The sequence below is a fragment of the Neomonachus schauinslandi genome, chromosome 14 (genome assembly GCF_002201575.2).
Source record: "Neomonachus schauinslandi chromosome 14, ASM220157v2, whole genome shotgun sequence".
Classification (NCBI taxonomy): Eukaryota; Metazoa; Chordata; class Mammalia; order Carnivora; family Phocidae; genus Neomonachus; species Neomonachus schauinslandi.
The window spans coordinates 35957265-35975607 of NC_058416.1; the positions used below are offsets into that span (position 1 = coordinate 35957265).

General features: G+C 46.0%; 1 protein-coding gene across 3 annotated transcripts in view; it reads right to left on the reverse strand.

The window, feature by feature from the left end:
- Positions 1–18343, reverse strand: part of FHOD3 (formin homology 2 domain containing 3) — a 454219-nt gene that overhangs the window by 67785 nt on the left and 368091 nt on the right. For all 3 annotated transcript variants that reach the window (XM_021686312.1, XM_021686311.1, XM_021686310.1), the window contains one exon: positions 13657–13871. In XM_021686312.1, coding sequence (XP_021541987.1) covers positions 13657–13871 — 215 coding nt within the window. The remainder of the gene's footprint in view (positions 1–13656; positions 13872–18343) is intronic.

Here is an 18343-nt window from a genome sequence, read left to right on the forward strand (position 1 = left end):
CCCATGGCAGGGCCCTTCTGCAGCTGCATTAACCAAACACAGGAATGACAAGGGCAAAAGGTCCCCGAGGGCTGAGACCTGACCTTCCTCTCGTGTCCACGAGCCCCCAGCACAGTACTGGACTGACATCTGCTCACAAAGGCTTCGCTGACACCCAGAAAGCTTCTGCAGACTGCACCCCGAGTTCCAGAGCATTTCTGCTCCCCTTTCCCATTCTCTTTCATCAAGACCTCTCTCACCAGCACCCCATCCACACATACACACCCATTCCTTGAGTCACTATGCTCTGCCAGGCTGCCCCACTCTGGGCAGACAGGGAAAAGGTATCATCTACCCTCACAGAGTGCCAGGAAGCAGGAGGAACCGTATCCTATGAGTGTCCAGGAGGAGCCCTAAAGAGAGCTAAGGCATTTCTCAACACCTAGGGGTGGAAACTGCTCACAACTTCCCACTATTGCCCATCCTTGTATTAAATGAGCCTTTCTTTAGCCTAACAATGGTGTTGGTGGCAAAAGACACAGTGATACATGAGTGACACAAGCGACAGACCCAGTGCTTGTCATCATAGGGATTACAGAGGAGCGAAGAGAACCTATGTGCCCGGCCATGGCCTTTGCATGGCAAAGGTGGGGGAACCCTACCACCAACGAACGTGGAAATCCCAGCCCCCTGGCTCACCCAGACACAGTTAAACGTATCTATACACATGACAGTGCGCTAAAAGCAAAAGCATGGTGCCCTGGGGGGCTGGGGGTGGTATGGCAAGGGACTTTGGCAAGGTCTGGGAAGAAACATAAGTTGCTGGGCCAAAAGGACATTTAGGCAGGGTCTCCAAGGAGGAAAATGAGTTAAAAGGGGGAAGAGTGGACACGAGAATGTTCTGGGCAGAGGGAAGAGCATGTGCAGAGACCGGCATGGGCCGGTCTGGAGGAAGGAAAGCGACCTGGCGTTGGAGCTCTGGCAGGGGCCTTGCAAGGTGGGGTGAGGAGCTGGGATGTCACGCTGAGGGTAGTGATGGCAGCTGTAGGTAGACACAGGCAAACACTTCCCGCTGGGACAGCTGACACATGCCTGGTGCTATGGATGAAGCTCCTTAGTCGTGTGGAGCACATAGTCCAGGAAACAAACCCTGCAGACAGAGACCAAGGAGGAAGAAGCGAATGCCAGACATGGGCTCAACAGACGATGATGAATAAAAACATGGCGCCAATGGGAAGCTGTTCCCCACACCAGAGAGCCACTGGGGGACGTAGCGTGTCAGCATCTGAGGACTGCAACTGAGCACACCTCACATGAACAGTCTACTAAATCTGCACAACCCCTCTGTGGGGAGGCCTCTCATGTTGCCCTCAGAAAGCAAGGCTGGGGAGAAAAGAGTGAAGGCCCAGGCCATGGTGTTTGGCAGGAAGGGGCAGGGTACCCACTCCGGAGCACATGCCTGTAAGGACCCTGAAGCCCTGCCTTTGGTGCAGGGTCAGAAGTGACTGCAATAAACCAAACCTGCAAGTCAGGAGCTGCCAGGGCCCCCCAGCTTTTCCATCACCAGCCATGCCCACCCATCACCTCAGACAGAGGAAGGATGTAAAGATCTGGGGCTGGGCTGAGCAGGAGAGGAGTTGCGAGAAGTTCCTGGGCCAGGAGCCAGGTAGTCCTTCTTCCCGCGGCAGGCATGAGTATGGAAGTGAAGGGAGGACATGGCAAGAAATGGCTGGCAACATAAAAGGCATCCAAAACCAGGACCCATCTTCCTGGACCACATCCTAAGCGAGCAGACTAATGGGATCCTGGCGTTGCCAGAAAGCGCTTAGCAAAGGCCAGAAAAATGTATTTGGCCAGAACCTGCACTGACCTGATTCAAAGGGCTTTAAATTAAAAAAAAATTTTTTTTAAAGATTTTATTTATTTGAGAGAGAGAGAATGAGAGAGAGCGAGTACATGAGAGGGGGGAGGGTCAGAGGGAGAAGCAGACTTCCTGCCGAGCAGGGAGCCCGATGCGGGACTTGATCCAGGGACTCCAGGATCATGACCTGAGCCGAAGGCAGTCGCTTAACCAACTGAGCCACCCAGGCACCCTAAATTAAATTTTAAGGTGGGAGTGCAGAGAGGAGAAAAAGGAGAAAAAAAATCAAAATTAAACTGCATAAAGGGATATAGGAATGGATAATTTAGGTCATGTGGAAGAAATCATTGAAAGGAAGAGATCCACAGTATATTCAGAAAGAAGTAACAAGGAACCTGGTTGTCACCATCCTGGGAATGGGCCTGTAACCCGAGCACGACCACTGAAGGGAATTCTTTATCCAAAGAAAACAGACATTACAGAACAGAGAGACTGGGCATGGGAGCAGGATGGGAACCCATCAACATGAGAACCACAGGGAAAGAGGGAAAACTTCACTGCTTTTGTTGAGAGAATATAAAAGGGTGCCCAGTCAGATGCCGGGACTTCCCTCACACAGATCACAAAGCCGGGAGGGAGCTGAGAGCGAGCAGGCCCTGAGGAATTCAGCCAGGGCAGAGGACGGCTCCTAACAGCTAGCTCTCTTTGTCCCTCCAAAAGCCCAGCACCAACTCCTCATCTGGTCCCGGAAACCTCACTAGATGTCAGGCCCAGCGTACTGGGTCCCGAGTGCCTTCTACACCCTGTTGCGTCCCCAGAACCACGTCCACACCACTCTCTGGAGCCCTCACATCGGCAGCATGAAGATTAGTGTCCCCACGTAAGAAGTGAGGACACCTCTCCAGAGAGGTTAAGCAACTTGTCTGGGGCTACACAGTGGGCTGGATGCTCACAGCTGCTCCTCCAGAGCCACCCTCTGCTCTGCTCTGTGCCCGGGGAGGCTGGGAGGGAGGGAGCGAGGGAGGGAGGGAGGACAGGCGGGAGTATTTATGCCTCCACTCTCTTCACGTGGGGCCTCAGTTTGGCAGAAGTGGTCAGGCCACCGTTTCTGTCCTGTGCGCTCCTTCCCAAGGCTACAGCTCTCACTGAGTCCCAGGCATGGACCAAGTTCCTCCAGGCCTGGAGGTGGGAGCCGTGTCGATAGTCCCCCACTGCTGCTCGTCTCTGGGGACTTCTCCACCCAATGGTCCTATGACCTTCCCCACACCTCTGTGAACTGTGCCTTCACTGGCTGCCCTCAGGCACCCTCTAAGCATGTCCCTCTCCTTCCAGCCTCACCGACAAGCAGAGCTGGGATTTGGACCCCAACGGGACTGACTGAAAACCTCAGGCTATTAATCACGATGGTAAACTGTGAGGTGGGTGACTTAGGCTGTAAAGGAGAAGCACATAATCATTCCTGAAGAGACAAACAAACAAATATAACATGCAGGGTGCACAAACGTTCCAGGTCTGCTTTCATCCATGTCCCTGACAGTTGAGTCCAGAGTGTCCAGTTGGAATCTCCTATCATGCAACTCTTCCTTGAAGAGATAAATTGCTGGTAGAAAGATCTGAACTTAATAAGTCTTTGGGTGGCTTCAATTGATTTCAGTCTGTGATGGTGTCTCGATGACTCTGCCAGGACTTGGCTTTCTGGCAGGTCTTACGAAACCAAGGGCTGGGCCAGCCAATTCTATAATACTTGCTCCAAATCATGTACATTCCAGAGACCTCCCCAGTTCAGAGCTAATAACTAACACCATCAACTTTAAACTTGTGGTTTAATCACATAAATGTGAAAAAGGTCCCAAGAGAAAAAGCTCACAACTTTGAAAATTCTTCAGACTTTGCCTTTGGTGTTGGGCCAGTTCATGCTAAGCTGTTCACTCACATTCACTCTAAAGCAGGATTTCTTGGCCTTAATACCATGGATATTTGGGGTTGGAGAATTCTTGGTTGTGGGAGGGCTATCCTGTGCACTGTAGGGTGTTTAGCAGCATTCCTGGCCTCTACCCACTGGAGGCCAATAGCACCTCCTCCTCAATTGGGACAACTAAAAATATCTCCAGACACTGCCAAATGTCTCTTGGAGGGAGTGGGGGAGGGGGCAGCAGGGATCATCCTGTATTGAGAATCACTACCCTAAGGGAACAGTTTCATTAGGATGGGCTCAAACTCAGCCTCTTCAAGCTTTATACAAACAAACAAACAAAAAACCCCCCACTTTATCATGTGCAAAATACTGATCCATCAGTCTAGTGAATTCGTATGTCTTCAAAATTTAGCCCAGTTTTATTCTCAAAATTGAGAACTATATTTCCTAAACAGGCTCAGCCTAAGCCACCTCTTAAGATGAAAACCCTACATGGCCAAAATTACCTTCGGAAGGCCTTTTGGAAGACGCCATTTTATAGATACCATACCAACCCTCACAGCTCCAACAATCAAGGTGTTCATTTAGTTTCAGTGGAATGCCATGAGAAGTATTGGGCTTGTAGTACCTCGAAACACAAATCCTTATACTCTAAAATCACATTTGATGCAGCATGCTGTTCATACTATAAGAGGCACATGAAAGTCAGGAATGACTCAAGAAAAAAACAGATCTGTGGCCCTCATGTCACGCTCATCCCATGGAAACCTACATCTGAGTTGGATGTTGGGCAGGATTACAAGCACTATTCCAAATTGTGATTTTTCACTCCCCCACCTTTGCCCCTCAGATTATGCTTCTGATGGAGTTCACTTGATTAAACATGTACAGGATGGAATTCCACTGCATTATCAGACAGGACAGTTTCTAGTTTCAGGTCCAATTATTGCAAGATTGGTTAATGGATAGATTCTATTTCACACTATAAACAGAAAATGAAAAAAAAAATTTAAGATAATTGTATCATGTATCATTACTCTATCCGTATTCATTGCTTTCTCATTATCTTTTTTTTTTAAAGATTTTATTTATTTATTTGAGAGAGAGAGAATGAGAGACAGAGAGCACAAGAGGGAGGAGGGTCAGAGGGAGAAGCAGACTCCCTGCCGAGCAGGGAGCCCGATGCGGGACTCGATCCTGGGACTCCAGGATCATGACCTGAGCCGAAGGCAGTCGCTTAACCGACTGAGCCACCCAGGCACCCGCTTTCTCATTATCTTGAACTAGAACCATATGACCCCAAACATCAACCCCTGGATATGAAGACTTCCTTTGAGCTTGTTTAAATTCTTCTAAAATCAGATAGAGAGATCTTGTCTTGGCTCAGGATCAGTTCAAGATCAGCTGCAATATACATTTGTCTTTCCATGCCCAGTAGGGCTGGTGGAGCTTCTAGGTTAACTACATGCTCATTTTCTCAAAAGAGCAAAAAGGAAGACAAGCCTTTCCTCAAGGATGAAGACATTGTCTAATTCCAAACCGGCAATGCATTTCAAGAGCACCTCTAGCTCTTGTCATAGCCCCAGACAGAACATCAATGACATCAAAACAAAATGGCTATTTTGGAAAGTATACACTAGCATTAAAATGGATAGTCCTGAATAATAACAGCTAGCAAATAAATTGATTGAACTTGAGTTTTTTGCTTAATTCATTAATTCACTTTTTCAGGCTTAGCAGGAGGTAGTTACTTTTAATTAGATGTTCTAATGTAAGTAGCAGCAACACTCACTCTGTCAATATTTATTGATACCTCTGATGTGCCAGGCACTGTGCTAGGCATGAGGAAATCAGATGTGAAAAATATCTTCCCCAAAATATTCTTCAGGATAAAGTGGTCTAGCCAAGAGAAATATGGACTCAAAACAACTATTATCTAAAGAAAATGTTAGCTCTTCCTGCCAGTAAGTCTGACCATGCCTAAGCAGAACCAGCCGGCCTACAATTGGGGTACAACTAGAAATCTCACTTTTAAGCTCTCACCCCAAACAGTTGACCCTTCTTCACTTATATTTAGTCACCAATCCACTTAGTCAACAACTTAGTTTATCTGAACTTGTTGGCAAATTTCATAAAAAAAATGGAGAAAGACCCACTTAAAATAAGGGGTATTTTAATAGGTGGTTCAATAAATAATGATCAATTTATCAAGAGTCATCCTCTGAATTTTCTTCCTCCTTTAGGGTTAGATCCTCAGAAGGACATGGCCCACGTATGTTAATTCTCTGCAAAAGTTCCCTTTCCACATTAACCCACCATCCTTCCTTCAGTCTTTATAGAGTAGACGAGCTTTTCAAATATGTGTCCTCCATCATGACCCATGTAGTAAATTTCTGGATATAGGGGAAACAGCTGTCTCTACAGAATTTATTTTATTTTTTCATGCTATTTGTTCATTCACTAGCTCATAAAACATTTACCGAATGTCTATTCTGCTCCAAGCATTGGGAGATAACAAAGGTGAGTGCAGGCATGGGCTCTCCTCTGGGGAACACACAGATGAAGAGGGGGGACCATTTATTGCAAATACAGTGAGATAAGCCCTGTATCCCTGGTATGCACAAGATGTAAGGCAAACATATAAGATGAATCCAAGTAGGCTTTAGAAAAGATGCTTCAACTAGATGGCTAAGAGCCCAGTGGGCACCAAGAGGAAGAGGGCTCTCAAGCACAGAAACATACATAGCACCTTTCAGGTAGTGACTGTGGTTTGGTGCTGATTGAAAGTAACAGGTAGGGGTGGTTGTGGAGGTAAAAGACTGGTAGTAGGGACTGGAGAACCAAAGTCTTGAATGCCATGTAAGGTCTTGTCTTTATGCCATAGATAATGGAGAGCCACTAGAGCTGTTTAAAAACAGATATGATTTTTTTTTTTTTTTTGGCTGGGTTGCTAATAAGAACCTGGAAGATAGGAGATCTATTAGAAGTTACTGAAATGGTCTGGATGAGAGATGGTTAAGAGCAGAAGTAAGGCATTGGCAACGGGGAGACAGGAAAGAGGGCTGAGCTGAGAGAAAGAAGCACATGAACACTTGGTGATTGCATGTAGGTGTGAGCATTGAGGGAGGAGTAAAAAATTATATGCATGCTTCCAGCTTAAATGACTAGGCCAAGAGAGATGGTCTAAACCAGATGAGGATTGGAAGGTATGAACAGGTTTGGGGGGTAGGGAGTTTACGGGTGAGAGATGGGTGAATCTCCCCCATCTGAATGCCCCTGATGGGCACCTGTTGAGTGTGACATGTCTGTGGAGCATTCAGATGCTGAAGTCTAAGGAGGTTGGATACATGTGTCCTGAGCTCAAGAAGGCCAAGGCTGCAGATGCAGACCTAGAAGTTTTCATCATATGGTAGGTAGTTAACAATCACAGGTGGGGATGTGAGAAAACAGCCAGAAGTTAGGTATAAAAACAGAGGGTTGCTGGGAGAGGTCCCTTGGAAAAACCCAATACTTAGGAGGCAGGCAGGCAGAAGAGTCAGTAAGAAGACAAACAGAATGACAAGAAAGACTGAGATAAATGATGACAAAACAGTGATGAGAAATGCAGAAGATATGAAAGCCAAATAACGTGCTGAGTCTGGAAATTATCTAGAGGATACATAAGGAAGGACCAAGAACTGCTCGATCTAGAGAGTCAACAAACATCTACTGGAACTTCCAAATGTATCTGGTGGAAACAGGTTTCTAAGAGGATGTTCCAGCTTCAGAAGGCTCTAAAGATTCGTGCCGTGTTCAGAGGCAAATAAGATGCATTGCAGGGTCACTGACGCCAGGAGTTCTCTTGGAAAAGCATACTTTAGGGACAGGAAAGCTAACGTGTGATTATTCTGTCACAGTGCAAACAGTCTATCATTTTGCACAAATGCCTTATCAGGGTGGGTGAGGGAAAGGCAGGGGTGGTAGAGTGGGGGCAGGGGTGCTGGAGGGAAAAGTGGAGTGGCAGAGTGGTGATCGAGGTCCTGACCACAGGTAAGAATGCTACAAGGAACCGGGTAGTTATTCGTCTTTGTTATTTCTCAGTTCTTAGTCAACGACTCTGGAAATTCAAAGTTACCACACTGACTGAAGAATGCTCAGTGTTCCTATCTGTGGAGGCCTACTGAATGTCCCTGGCATCTTTTACCCAAGGCTCCCACCTGGGATGAAAGGCACTGATGTCTTTCCAGATTCCCTGTTAGCACCTCCAGATGCAGACAAGCTCATTCACCCCCAGTGCCTCCTCCAGACTGGGTCTTGCAACTCCTGATGTGCTTTCCTTTTGTCAAATAAGAACAAACAAGCTAATTCCTGTTCTAAAGTTGAATATTTTGTTTCTGTTAAACAGATTTTAAGATGCAAATTTGTAAATGTTGGTTAAAAACCATTATAATCCAATGCTCGGAAACAATTCTCCACGGGTCTCTTGTGTTTCTGCAGTCTTACGAGCAGAGGCACTGACAGTCTTAGTTCTGGGATGTCTTTCTAAGGATGTGTGCATAGCAAATGGCCTTGAAGACACAGATGGTGTCTCCCCTGAAGCAAAGGACTGGTTGGTTTATAGCTCACTGTGATAAAGATAATGTGTCCCTCTGGGACAAAGGGAAGACATGTTTACTGCCCACTATAAAAGATGTGGGGTCCCTAAGTTCAAGGTTCCTCTCTGTGTAGGCAGCCATCACTTGGGGCCTATTCACATCAACTTGCAGGAACTGGGGCTTGGAGAAATGGCACAAATGCTGATACTCTGGCTACTACTATTGCTATGAGTAATGAAGTCCATTGTCTCTGACCCTGCAGTTTCATTTCTTGTGCCCCCATCCACAAAATTGTGGCAAACTAACTTATTAACTTACAAGTCGGTGAAGTCTTAGACCCTTCAGTTTTTGATACCTAATTACTACCTATGAAATGATCATGTTGATCACATAATACCATTCTTTAACAACTTTTCCAATGCCATTCCATGCCTTGTCTTCACTTAAGCATACTTAAGTAAGACTCATACTTGATCTACTTTGAAAGGATTCAAGACTGTGTTTTACAATATGGTGCACAAAAACAGGCTGCAGGCAACTGTCATTTTCTATAGGAGGGGCAAAAGCGAAAGTTTTGCCCTTTCCCATTTTTAGAGACAGAACAAGCAAGGCAGGAAAACCCAATGATTTGCAAAGTCTCGTAAAGCAGTTCCACAGTAGGTGTTGCAGGCAGTGCCTTGGCCTTGGGTAGAGTTTCTGAGGGATTTTGTCTAACTGACCAAATGGCATCAAGTTGTAGCAGTCAGGTGAGGTGTGAGGAGGTGGGGCCGCCCTGAGTCACAGAACCACAAGGAATCTAGTTTCCTGCCAATTCATGAAATACTGGACTGGAGGTGTCCAAAAGCTTTATGCCAGGGAACCAGCATGCATTAGGCTGATGACTGATGATAGTCCATTGTTACTGTGCCAATTGTAAATAGGATACCAGATGTTTCTGATTTCTGCCACATGGATTGGGTAACTTAGGAGAGTGTCTACACCTGAAGGAGACTCAAGACATGTCACACAAGGTGACAAAGGTGCTCAATGACTGGTAACAATGACAACAGCTGTGATGATGGACGATGCCTACGTGAAAAATGATTATTCATTTAAGCCAATGGAACATTTCAGGATATAACTATAGGTCTATATTTTATTTCCAGGTGAGAGGATAAAGAAGTTAGAGGAAGAGTCCTATTTACCAGCACTTTAAAAGCTTGGCTCTGTGAGAGAAAATATCAGTACAGCTTGTGAGTAATTTCTGTAAATGCCTCCAGGTGAATGCTGGTGAGTAGGCCATGGCCATATAGGTTATATTTTATATCTCTAAGGCCCAACAATAAGACATTTGGAAATATCTAGGAATCCAGGTATGGGAAGAAAAAAAAAATCACCATTGAACATATTTTTCCCCAACATAAAATTAATATGGTGTGGTAAAGTTTTCAAATGCATCTCTAAAGTATTATTTCTGTGTGCAATGTAGAGAGCACCGAGCTAAAAGAAAGAAAAATAATCTAGCCACGATGTATGCTTTCATGGCTACATTAGTGGGTAAAAGCCACTTGTGAATTCATTCACGGGAAAGGTAATTTCTCTCCACTTAGCCTCGGGCTGGATGCAGGTGTATCAGCCAGGGAACAAGAAAGCCACCCAGCGCTAGCCTCAAGGAAAGGTGGTTTTAAACAGGGCCACCTGGCAGGGACCAACCTCAACACCCGGTTTTGAGATGCATGGTTTCTCCATTTTCTTTCCATGAAATAGGTTATGTAGATCTGACACCCCCTAGAATAATAGCTTACTTGGCTAAAATGATCTCACTTGTGGGTACACAGATTATTTTTACTCCTCAGTAACTTCCTCAAGAGTCATAGCAAAGAATTCTCTCCCAATAAGAATACTGAACCTTTTTCTCTAATTAGTGAGAATAACTTATTTCCAGAGACACCTGTGAGTTTCTTAAAATAATAGAAAGTAAACTTAACTAGATATTCTGATCTATACTACCAGGGCTCAGTGAAAATAAGGAAAGGCTAATTAAAGCCATGAAGAGAGAGGCCCTTTGTGTTTACCTAAATTGGGGGCTGATTGTCTCCATTAATTGCAGCACATTGCAAGTGAGAACACATGTATGTGTTTGTTCCTCACTCGGGCCTGGTAGTTTCACACAGAGGAAAAATATTCAGACCATCACCACGAAGTCTAGGCAGTACTGGGACACACATCTGCTGTGAGCCACAAGAGGGCCAGATGGAAAAATAATTCAAGCACACACTGACTTGATGGTGGGGGTAGTGGCTTAAGTTATACAAAAGTTATAGCAGATTTAGCTGGGAAGTTTTTTGGCTGAAAGATCTCACTAGATGGCACATAATGCTATTGGTATTTTAACATTTACCCTGCCTTCTTTCTAAATATATTTAAGAGAAAAGGTAAAGAAGTGTTTAATGTTTTCCTATCTTCTGCAATTAAAAGTTCTCCAGAATCTTTAATAAAAAAAAAAAACCCATAATGTGACCTTTAATCCCAAGATATATATAATTCAGTCACAAATATCTGTTTTTCCTTTTCTTTGCAAACATAACTCTGAAACGTAGGCTGCAGTGTATGCAGATATTGCAGAAGGGGTCGAAGGAAAGGGGTGGTGTGGCATGAATGGGAACATCGCCACAAATACTGGGGTACCATGACATCCTGATAAATGCCTGAGCTGAGCATGAAAAGATGGCTTCTACCCCCCAGGATGGTGCCAACAAGATCCGCAAGTGGTGCCCCTTCCCATTTATTTGAGTCTCGGTAATATATGGATAATCGCATCTCCCCTCAGCTTCCTCAGATGCCCGAGAAGGTGTTAAACAGTAGCATTTGGGAGGGAGGGACAGAGCACTACCCAAGTGTGAAGATGATCATATGATTCCACAAGCAGAGAATGAAAAAGTGAGTCAACCTGGGCATGTTTGGACCACATAGTGCCAGGTGTTTGGAGCAGGACAAACATCTGGATGTGTGATTTGATTTTTTTATTCTTCTTCCCCCAGATGTTGGGATATTGTAAATGTTAGGGGTAAGCAAAAAATTACTTTGAGCCTTTAAAAATGGGACCTGGTAAAAAGAAAAGACTATGAATTGGAGGCTAGTAGAATGCTTCAGAGAACAATAGCAAGCTAGGCTGAGAAGACCCTTGCTGCCAGTCCAACTTTGTGTTTCTGCCATAAGGGCAAAGGTCTCCAAATCAGAAGAAGTCTTAGCACTTTTCTGAGACAATCCTCTCATAGCATTTCTTCTTATACACTTATAATTGCCAATTGTGGAATTCAGTGATGTATGAGGACAGACTTTAGATTACTTTGCTGGTTCTGACTGATGGGGATAATTACTTAATGTATGACGGACAGCTTTCCCGGGTTCCACAAGAACCACTGCTTTGTTTTTTTGGACAAAGCAAACATCATACAACGCTATTTCATTAATTTGTAATTATGTCTCGTTTCAAGCCCAGTATTCCTATTTCATATGTGTGTGGTGTGATTTCAGCCAAACATTCTCCCAGTCTGAGTCCCTTCTCTGGAGAGGAAAATGACATCTACTATTAATCTTTCTGAAAGCATACCAAAATAACTTTATTTTCCCCCAATGCATATTGCAGGTACCCTAGATAAGTATTTTCTATGTTCTTCCTAAGTTTAAAATATTCTGCCTTTTGGGGCACCTGGGTGGCTCAGTTGATTAAGCATCTGCCTTCACCTCAGGTCATGATCACAGGGTCCTGGGATTGAGTCCCACATCAGGCTCTGTGCTCAGTATTGGGCTTCCTGCTCAGTGGGGAGTCTGCTTCTCCCTCTCCCTCTGCTTGTGCTCTCTCTCTCTCTCAGTTGCTCTTTCTCAAATAAGTAAAATCTTTAAAAAAACATATTCTGCCTCTTTAATTGGTTAGAACAGCCTCAACTTTGACCATCACTGGGCAAAATACTCAAGGAACTGCCTTTTCATCACAAACATCAAGACGACTAAAAGTTTTGAGGACAATTTTTATAGATACTGACAATTCTCTCTCAGCTTGGGGCCGCTCTGTATTTCCCAGTTTAGACAACCATTCTGTAAACTGGAGAGGGTACAACTTTTAGAGTTAAAAGTCCCAAGATTAAGTGCTGAACCACAACTTTGCGGGGGAATGTTTTTCATATCGCCTCTGGCAATACCACAATTCAGATAGAGCAGGGATACCAGGCAGGGTCTGGAAAGCACAGAGCTGTCCTAGAACAGGCTGTTTTCCTGATTCTTCAAGTCTCAGGATTTTCAGACCAACATTACTCATCTATGACCGAGCCATCTGCCCAGGACAATCTTCCACGGCTGAGGGACCAGCAGGAACTGGATGTGATAGAAAGCTGCAGGGAAGCCAGCCGGCTCCTGCAGAATGAGCCCCGAGCTTGGAGAGCCAGCGAAGACTTGGACAGACAAGACTGTTGCGTTACACCCAGTTCTGCTGAGTTCATGCAGTCCTGCCTTATTTGACGCCATATTTAGTCAGCCCTCTGAGAGTTAAAAGTTGAGCTTCTCTGTTGCCTTCCGTTGGCTAAGCCTCGGTCAGGCTGCAAGCCATAACACCCGGTCACACTGAACAGTGCTAGCTGCAGGCTCGTCAACACGCAGTGTAGATGGCAGTGCCCAAGACCCATCCTCTCTGTTAATGTGAGAGAAAACGGACCCAACCGTCCTCAGAGCAATTAGGAAAACAGCTGATGCTCTCAGGCTGCAGTGCACAACATAGTTTTTCTCCAAATAAAGCTAAGATGACAGACAATTTCTCCAGGGAGAGCCTGTCTGCACACAAGCGTCTACACCCCCACCACACGCGCCAGTGATCGCTACTATCTTCCCTTTCTCCTGCTTCAGTGTTTAACTTCTATTTCCACTAAGTCTGCATTTTTCCTTGCTTGCTTTGATTAATTTTATTCTCCATCGGTTTAATTGGAAACAGACCCATAATTCTTAAGGTCAGAACATTCTTAAGTGGTCGCTTTACTGGGCAGAGCCAATAAATAAATAATATCCAAATTATGGGGTACTAAGTTGATTCCCTGTGATTTAGGAAGAAATGGCCAAGTAAGCCTTATTTTCAATATTCTCCCTTCTCAATGACCATGCACTGACAATCTTCACACATAATATTGCTTTAGTAGAAGTGGCTCTGAAGGCAGCTGGTTTATTAGTGTGGTGCAGTTGCCCTGAGTTTACCCTTAGTTACTACTCAGTACCACTTTGCACATAGCACTGGTCCCTACTGCCCAGAAGCCTAACACGAATTACCCCATCAGAGTTCCCTCTACCCTCCCAGCACTCACCTTGGGGATGCTGAGCTGTTTCCGGAGAGGAGGCGGCTCCCAGGAGAGCCTCTTGTGAGTCTAGAGACGGAGGGCTCCTGCGCAGAGAGGTGGGGGAGGCAGGGGCTGCCGGGGAGGTCAGGTCCAAGGAGAGTTCACCTCTGCCCCGGCTCACACTCCGGCTTCTCAGTTCCTTCTCGTGTGCCTCGGCTGCCAACTGTTCCAAGTATTTGTATCTGAAAGTTAAATTCCAAAGGGTTTCCGTAAAAACAAAGAGGAGCCCGTGGCCGATGCTTGTTTATGGCTGAAACACCTGCAGAGTGAGCTGGTCTCCTGATGCACAGAGCACAGCACAGGGCTGGCTGGAGGGCCGGTCTGCCAAAACCAGCCAGCAAAGCCAAGATGCTAATGATTAAAAACCCTGCATCATTCATAACCAAACAAATTGGGAGAAATGGCAACATCACACAGTCTCCAGATACTGGATCACTGCTGCAGAATCCGATTTTGCCCTTTTAGGAAACATGTGTACAAATAAGCAAAACAGCAATAATGCCCACTACAGAGCCCCAGCAATGACAGCTGACAACCACACGCACTCAGAGCTTGCAGCTGTGAGATGGGAGGGTGGCTTGGTGCGGCGGAGAGCAACAGTGCCCCCAAAATACCAAAAGGGGTTGTTGGACGAAGCCCTCCCTGAATTTCTGAACCTGCTTCAATGCTAACAGCAATGCGACTGGAATTCACTTTGTTCTCTCAGTGTCGACCATGGAAACTTTTTTATATTCTAAAATATTTCTGAGTAGGACTCAGCCATCCAATAGCTTGGACCTGACGTCACATATAGTTTATTCATCAAAGTCAGTTTAAAAGAACAAAGATACATCTGTTTTGCATTTCAGGCAGGCAGAACCCAGTAACTGTTTATTAAGACCAGCTACCAATCATATTCCTCATAGTGCGCTTTATAGATCAGACCAAAATAACTTTGAAATATGTGCCTCTTCCAGATGTCTGCTAATTTTACCCACCATTATTTGTTCAGAAATAAATTTCTGAATTCAGCTGGAGCAGGTTTCTATCTCACCAACCACTAAACTTTGAGACAGGTTATTCAAGACCCTCACTCACATCCATCCAGACTCACTGCTTCAGTTCCTCCCAATGGGCAAGCCCCCCAACTCTAGCCCACTGGAGCCCCCACCAGACACTGCACACGGCATTCCAAATTCACTCGCATAAGAAAGGCAGAGCGCATATATAAAACCTTTAAAAAGAATGCATTGAAAAAGCATGCATTTCTTTATGCATCCGTAAGGTGGGTGTGGCTCCCCCATGTCTGTCTGTCCGCGGTCCTCACCCCTTCACCCTGCCAGGCCAAAGGCAATCTGCCCCACAGGCCAGGCTCACACTCATATCTCCCTCAGCGAGGCCTGCCTTGACCACCACAGCTGGAAGTGATCTTGGCCTTGCCTCTGAACTCATGTCGGATATGTAGTCCATTCAACTCAGATGGCATTTTACATTTACTGCCTGGCATATTTAGTCATCTTTTCACATGTGTGTGTCTGTTCTCAACAAGCAGATAATAGGATTTCTGAGAACAGAAGATTAGCATCCTTTGTTCTTTCCCTCGGCGCCTCTCATTTGCCAGGCCGAGGGGAAGCAGGCAAGGTGTGCGGCAAGGAGCCTTCGAGGCAGCACCCCACCTGCAGAGGTCTCCCTGCAGCACCTGGAGGCCCAGGGTGGCAAATGCATCCATCTCACTTGCTGATAAAGGCGCGTGATGAGTCTGCACACACAAACGTCTGGGGCATTGTCTGGAGAGTGGCTGCCTCACGGTGACAGGGTGAGGGAACTCTGCCCCGACAGAAAGCTTTAGAAACTCTGGACTTCCCTCGCCAACAATGTCACCTCTCAAAAGGTAGGAGAGGGAACAAAAGGAAGCTATTTCTGAACTTAACTTGGACCAGCAAGGAAAACCACCTGGCTGCGGAATCTTGGAAGAAAGTGACCTTGAGGGCAAGAGTCAGAGCCCCAAGAGGAGGCAGGTTCTAAATGAGGTGGTGGCACCCTCAGGCCAGCAATGCTGAGAGCCCAGGAGGGGTGTGGGAGGTATCCCCACGCTGAGTCCAAGCCTTCTGCCACAGGAGAGAGGGGCGGCCAAGAAATGGAGTGCAGACAAGGAGACCTACAAAGGTCCAAGGCTTCAGGCCAGAGGACAAGCCATTCATGACCTTCATTTCAGGTGGCCCAGTCCTGGATCTGGCCTCTCCACACCCCTACCTGCGGGCAGCCAGACTAGCAGGGATGTGGGGTTCACCCCACTTCCCAGGGGATGCCAGGGGTTGTTCATCCAGAGTCTGGATAGATACGACTCAAAGGTTTCCTGCACACCCTCTGCCTCATAGATGTCATCCATAGAGGATCCAGAGGACCTGGGAAGAGTCAAGGATTTAATGTGAATTCTTCTGAGGCTTATCTGGTAGACAAAAATGGCAGGGCCTGGGGGCTTGTTTGATGGGTATCAAGTTTCAGTTTTACAAGACGAAAGGAGTTCTGGAGATGGTCACACAACAATGTGGCCATACCTACCAATACTGAATTGTACGCTTAAAATGGTTAAAATGGTAAATTTGACATTATATGTATTTTGCCACAATCAAGACTTTTTATTTTTTTTGAAAGAGAGAGTGCGCACATGTGCGTGCAAGTGGGGGCGGGGGGGGTGCACAGAGGGAGAGGGAGAGAGAGAGAATCTTAAGCAGGCTCCACGCCCAACATGGACCCTCACGACCCTGAGATCATGACCTGAGCCGAAACCAAGAGTCGGACGCTTAACGGACTGAGCCACCCAGGTGCCCCCCCCCACAATTAAAGACATTTAAAAAATGGCAGGGACGGGGTGGGGGCACCGAGGTCAAGAGTGACTAAATCAGGGGCGCCTGGGTGGCTCAGTCGTTGAGCATCTGCCTTCGGCTCAGGTCATGTTCCCAGGGTCCTGGGATCAAGGCCCGCATCGGGCTCCCTGCTCCGCGGGAAGCCTGCTTCTCCCTCTCCCACTCCCCCTGCTGTGTTCCCTCTCTCGCTGTTTCTTGGTCAAATAAACAAATAAAAAGTGACTAAATCTTTGTGGAAGAGCAGGGTCAGTGTCCATGTGCAATGGGCCAGAGTGCCTGGGAAGGGCTAAGCCACCTGGCGTTAACTGCCATACAGCTTCGCAACCTCCCCTGGCCCATGTCGACCCCTGGCAGCCCCTGCAGAAGCAGCTCGCCCTAGGTGACCACCTTCCCTTACAGACACACTGAGCGCCCTGAGAGGCCCAACAGTACCTGATCCCAGGAGCCCAGCAGCCCCTGAGAGACGATCGTATGTCCCTATGGCTTTACCCGATAGACTCTCTTGAAGTTTCCTGTGTGCAAAGCCCTGGGTTTTCCATCCATAGACCACAGCCTCAAGGAGAGACTTTTCACCTTTCCCACTTTCATCTAAACATCTCTGCCTGTATCTTTTATTCATTCATCTTTTCATTATTTATTGAACATTTGTTGAGTGCCTGTCATGTGCTAAGAGCTGCCGTAGGTACTAGAGATTTCATAATAAACAAGAAAACCCCCACCCTCGTGGAGCTCACAGTTCAGTGGGAAAGATAGGCAAACAAACCTTAGGAATGAATTCACACATCCGCCAAGGTCATGGGCTGCAGGGGCTGGTAGACAGTCGAGGGAACATATATAGGGCCCTATAGAAACTGCTTGACTTGAAATTAACCCAAACCCACTTACTGATGACTTTTCCTGCCACTCTCCTACTTATGAACTCTCCCTTACATTAAACCGAAATCTGGCTCCTTCTAAGTTCTACTCTGTCCTCAGACCTGCTAAGCAATGCTCAGAATCCTCTCTTAATGCTTCACTCATCACTTTTATGCATCATTTCTCTAATCCTAGCCCAGTCCTGACCTTCCCCTTGCACTCTGTTCCCATAACCCCCACTTGTCATAGGCATTTCCTATGCCATCCTCCTTAGACAAATCCCTGCCCCAACCTCACCCCAACATATGCTCAGCCTGGATCTCGTTCCTTCTTATTCCCTTAAAAAGATTATTTGTGAATGTCACTTAATCATGATCAGATAAAGTCTTTCTCCTAATACTTAAAAAAAAAAAAAAAAAAAAATCAGAAGTAGCCCCTGAACAGAATCTTACTCTGGGTCTGCACCATTGTCAATAAAATAGTTTGCCTGAGATTATGGAATAATAGAAAATAAATCAAAATAAAATCAAATGTGCCTGGATGGCTATTACACCTCAAAATAGCAAAACCACATTCACCTTGTTATACTATAAACCTCAGAAAACCCTCTGCTGTGACTCTGGCCATGTTAGTCTCTGAGTCATTGCATTTAGAGTAAGAGACATGGGACCCAACAAACACACCTGCCTCTACCAAGAGTTACTAGGGGCTCCTGGGTGGCACAGTTGGTTAAATATCTAACTCTTGGTTTCAGTAGTGACCTCAGGGTCATGAGACTGAGCCCCCTGTGGGGCTTTGCACTCTGGGGATTCTGCTTAAGTTTCTCTCTCCCTTTCCCTCTGCCCTTCCCCCTTCTCTCTCAAATAAATAAATGTTAAAAAAAAAAAAAAAAAACAACTTTCTACATGGAGTCCTCTTCCTTATTTCTGAATCTCCTTCCACCTCTGATCTCC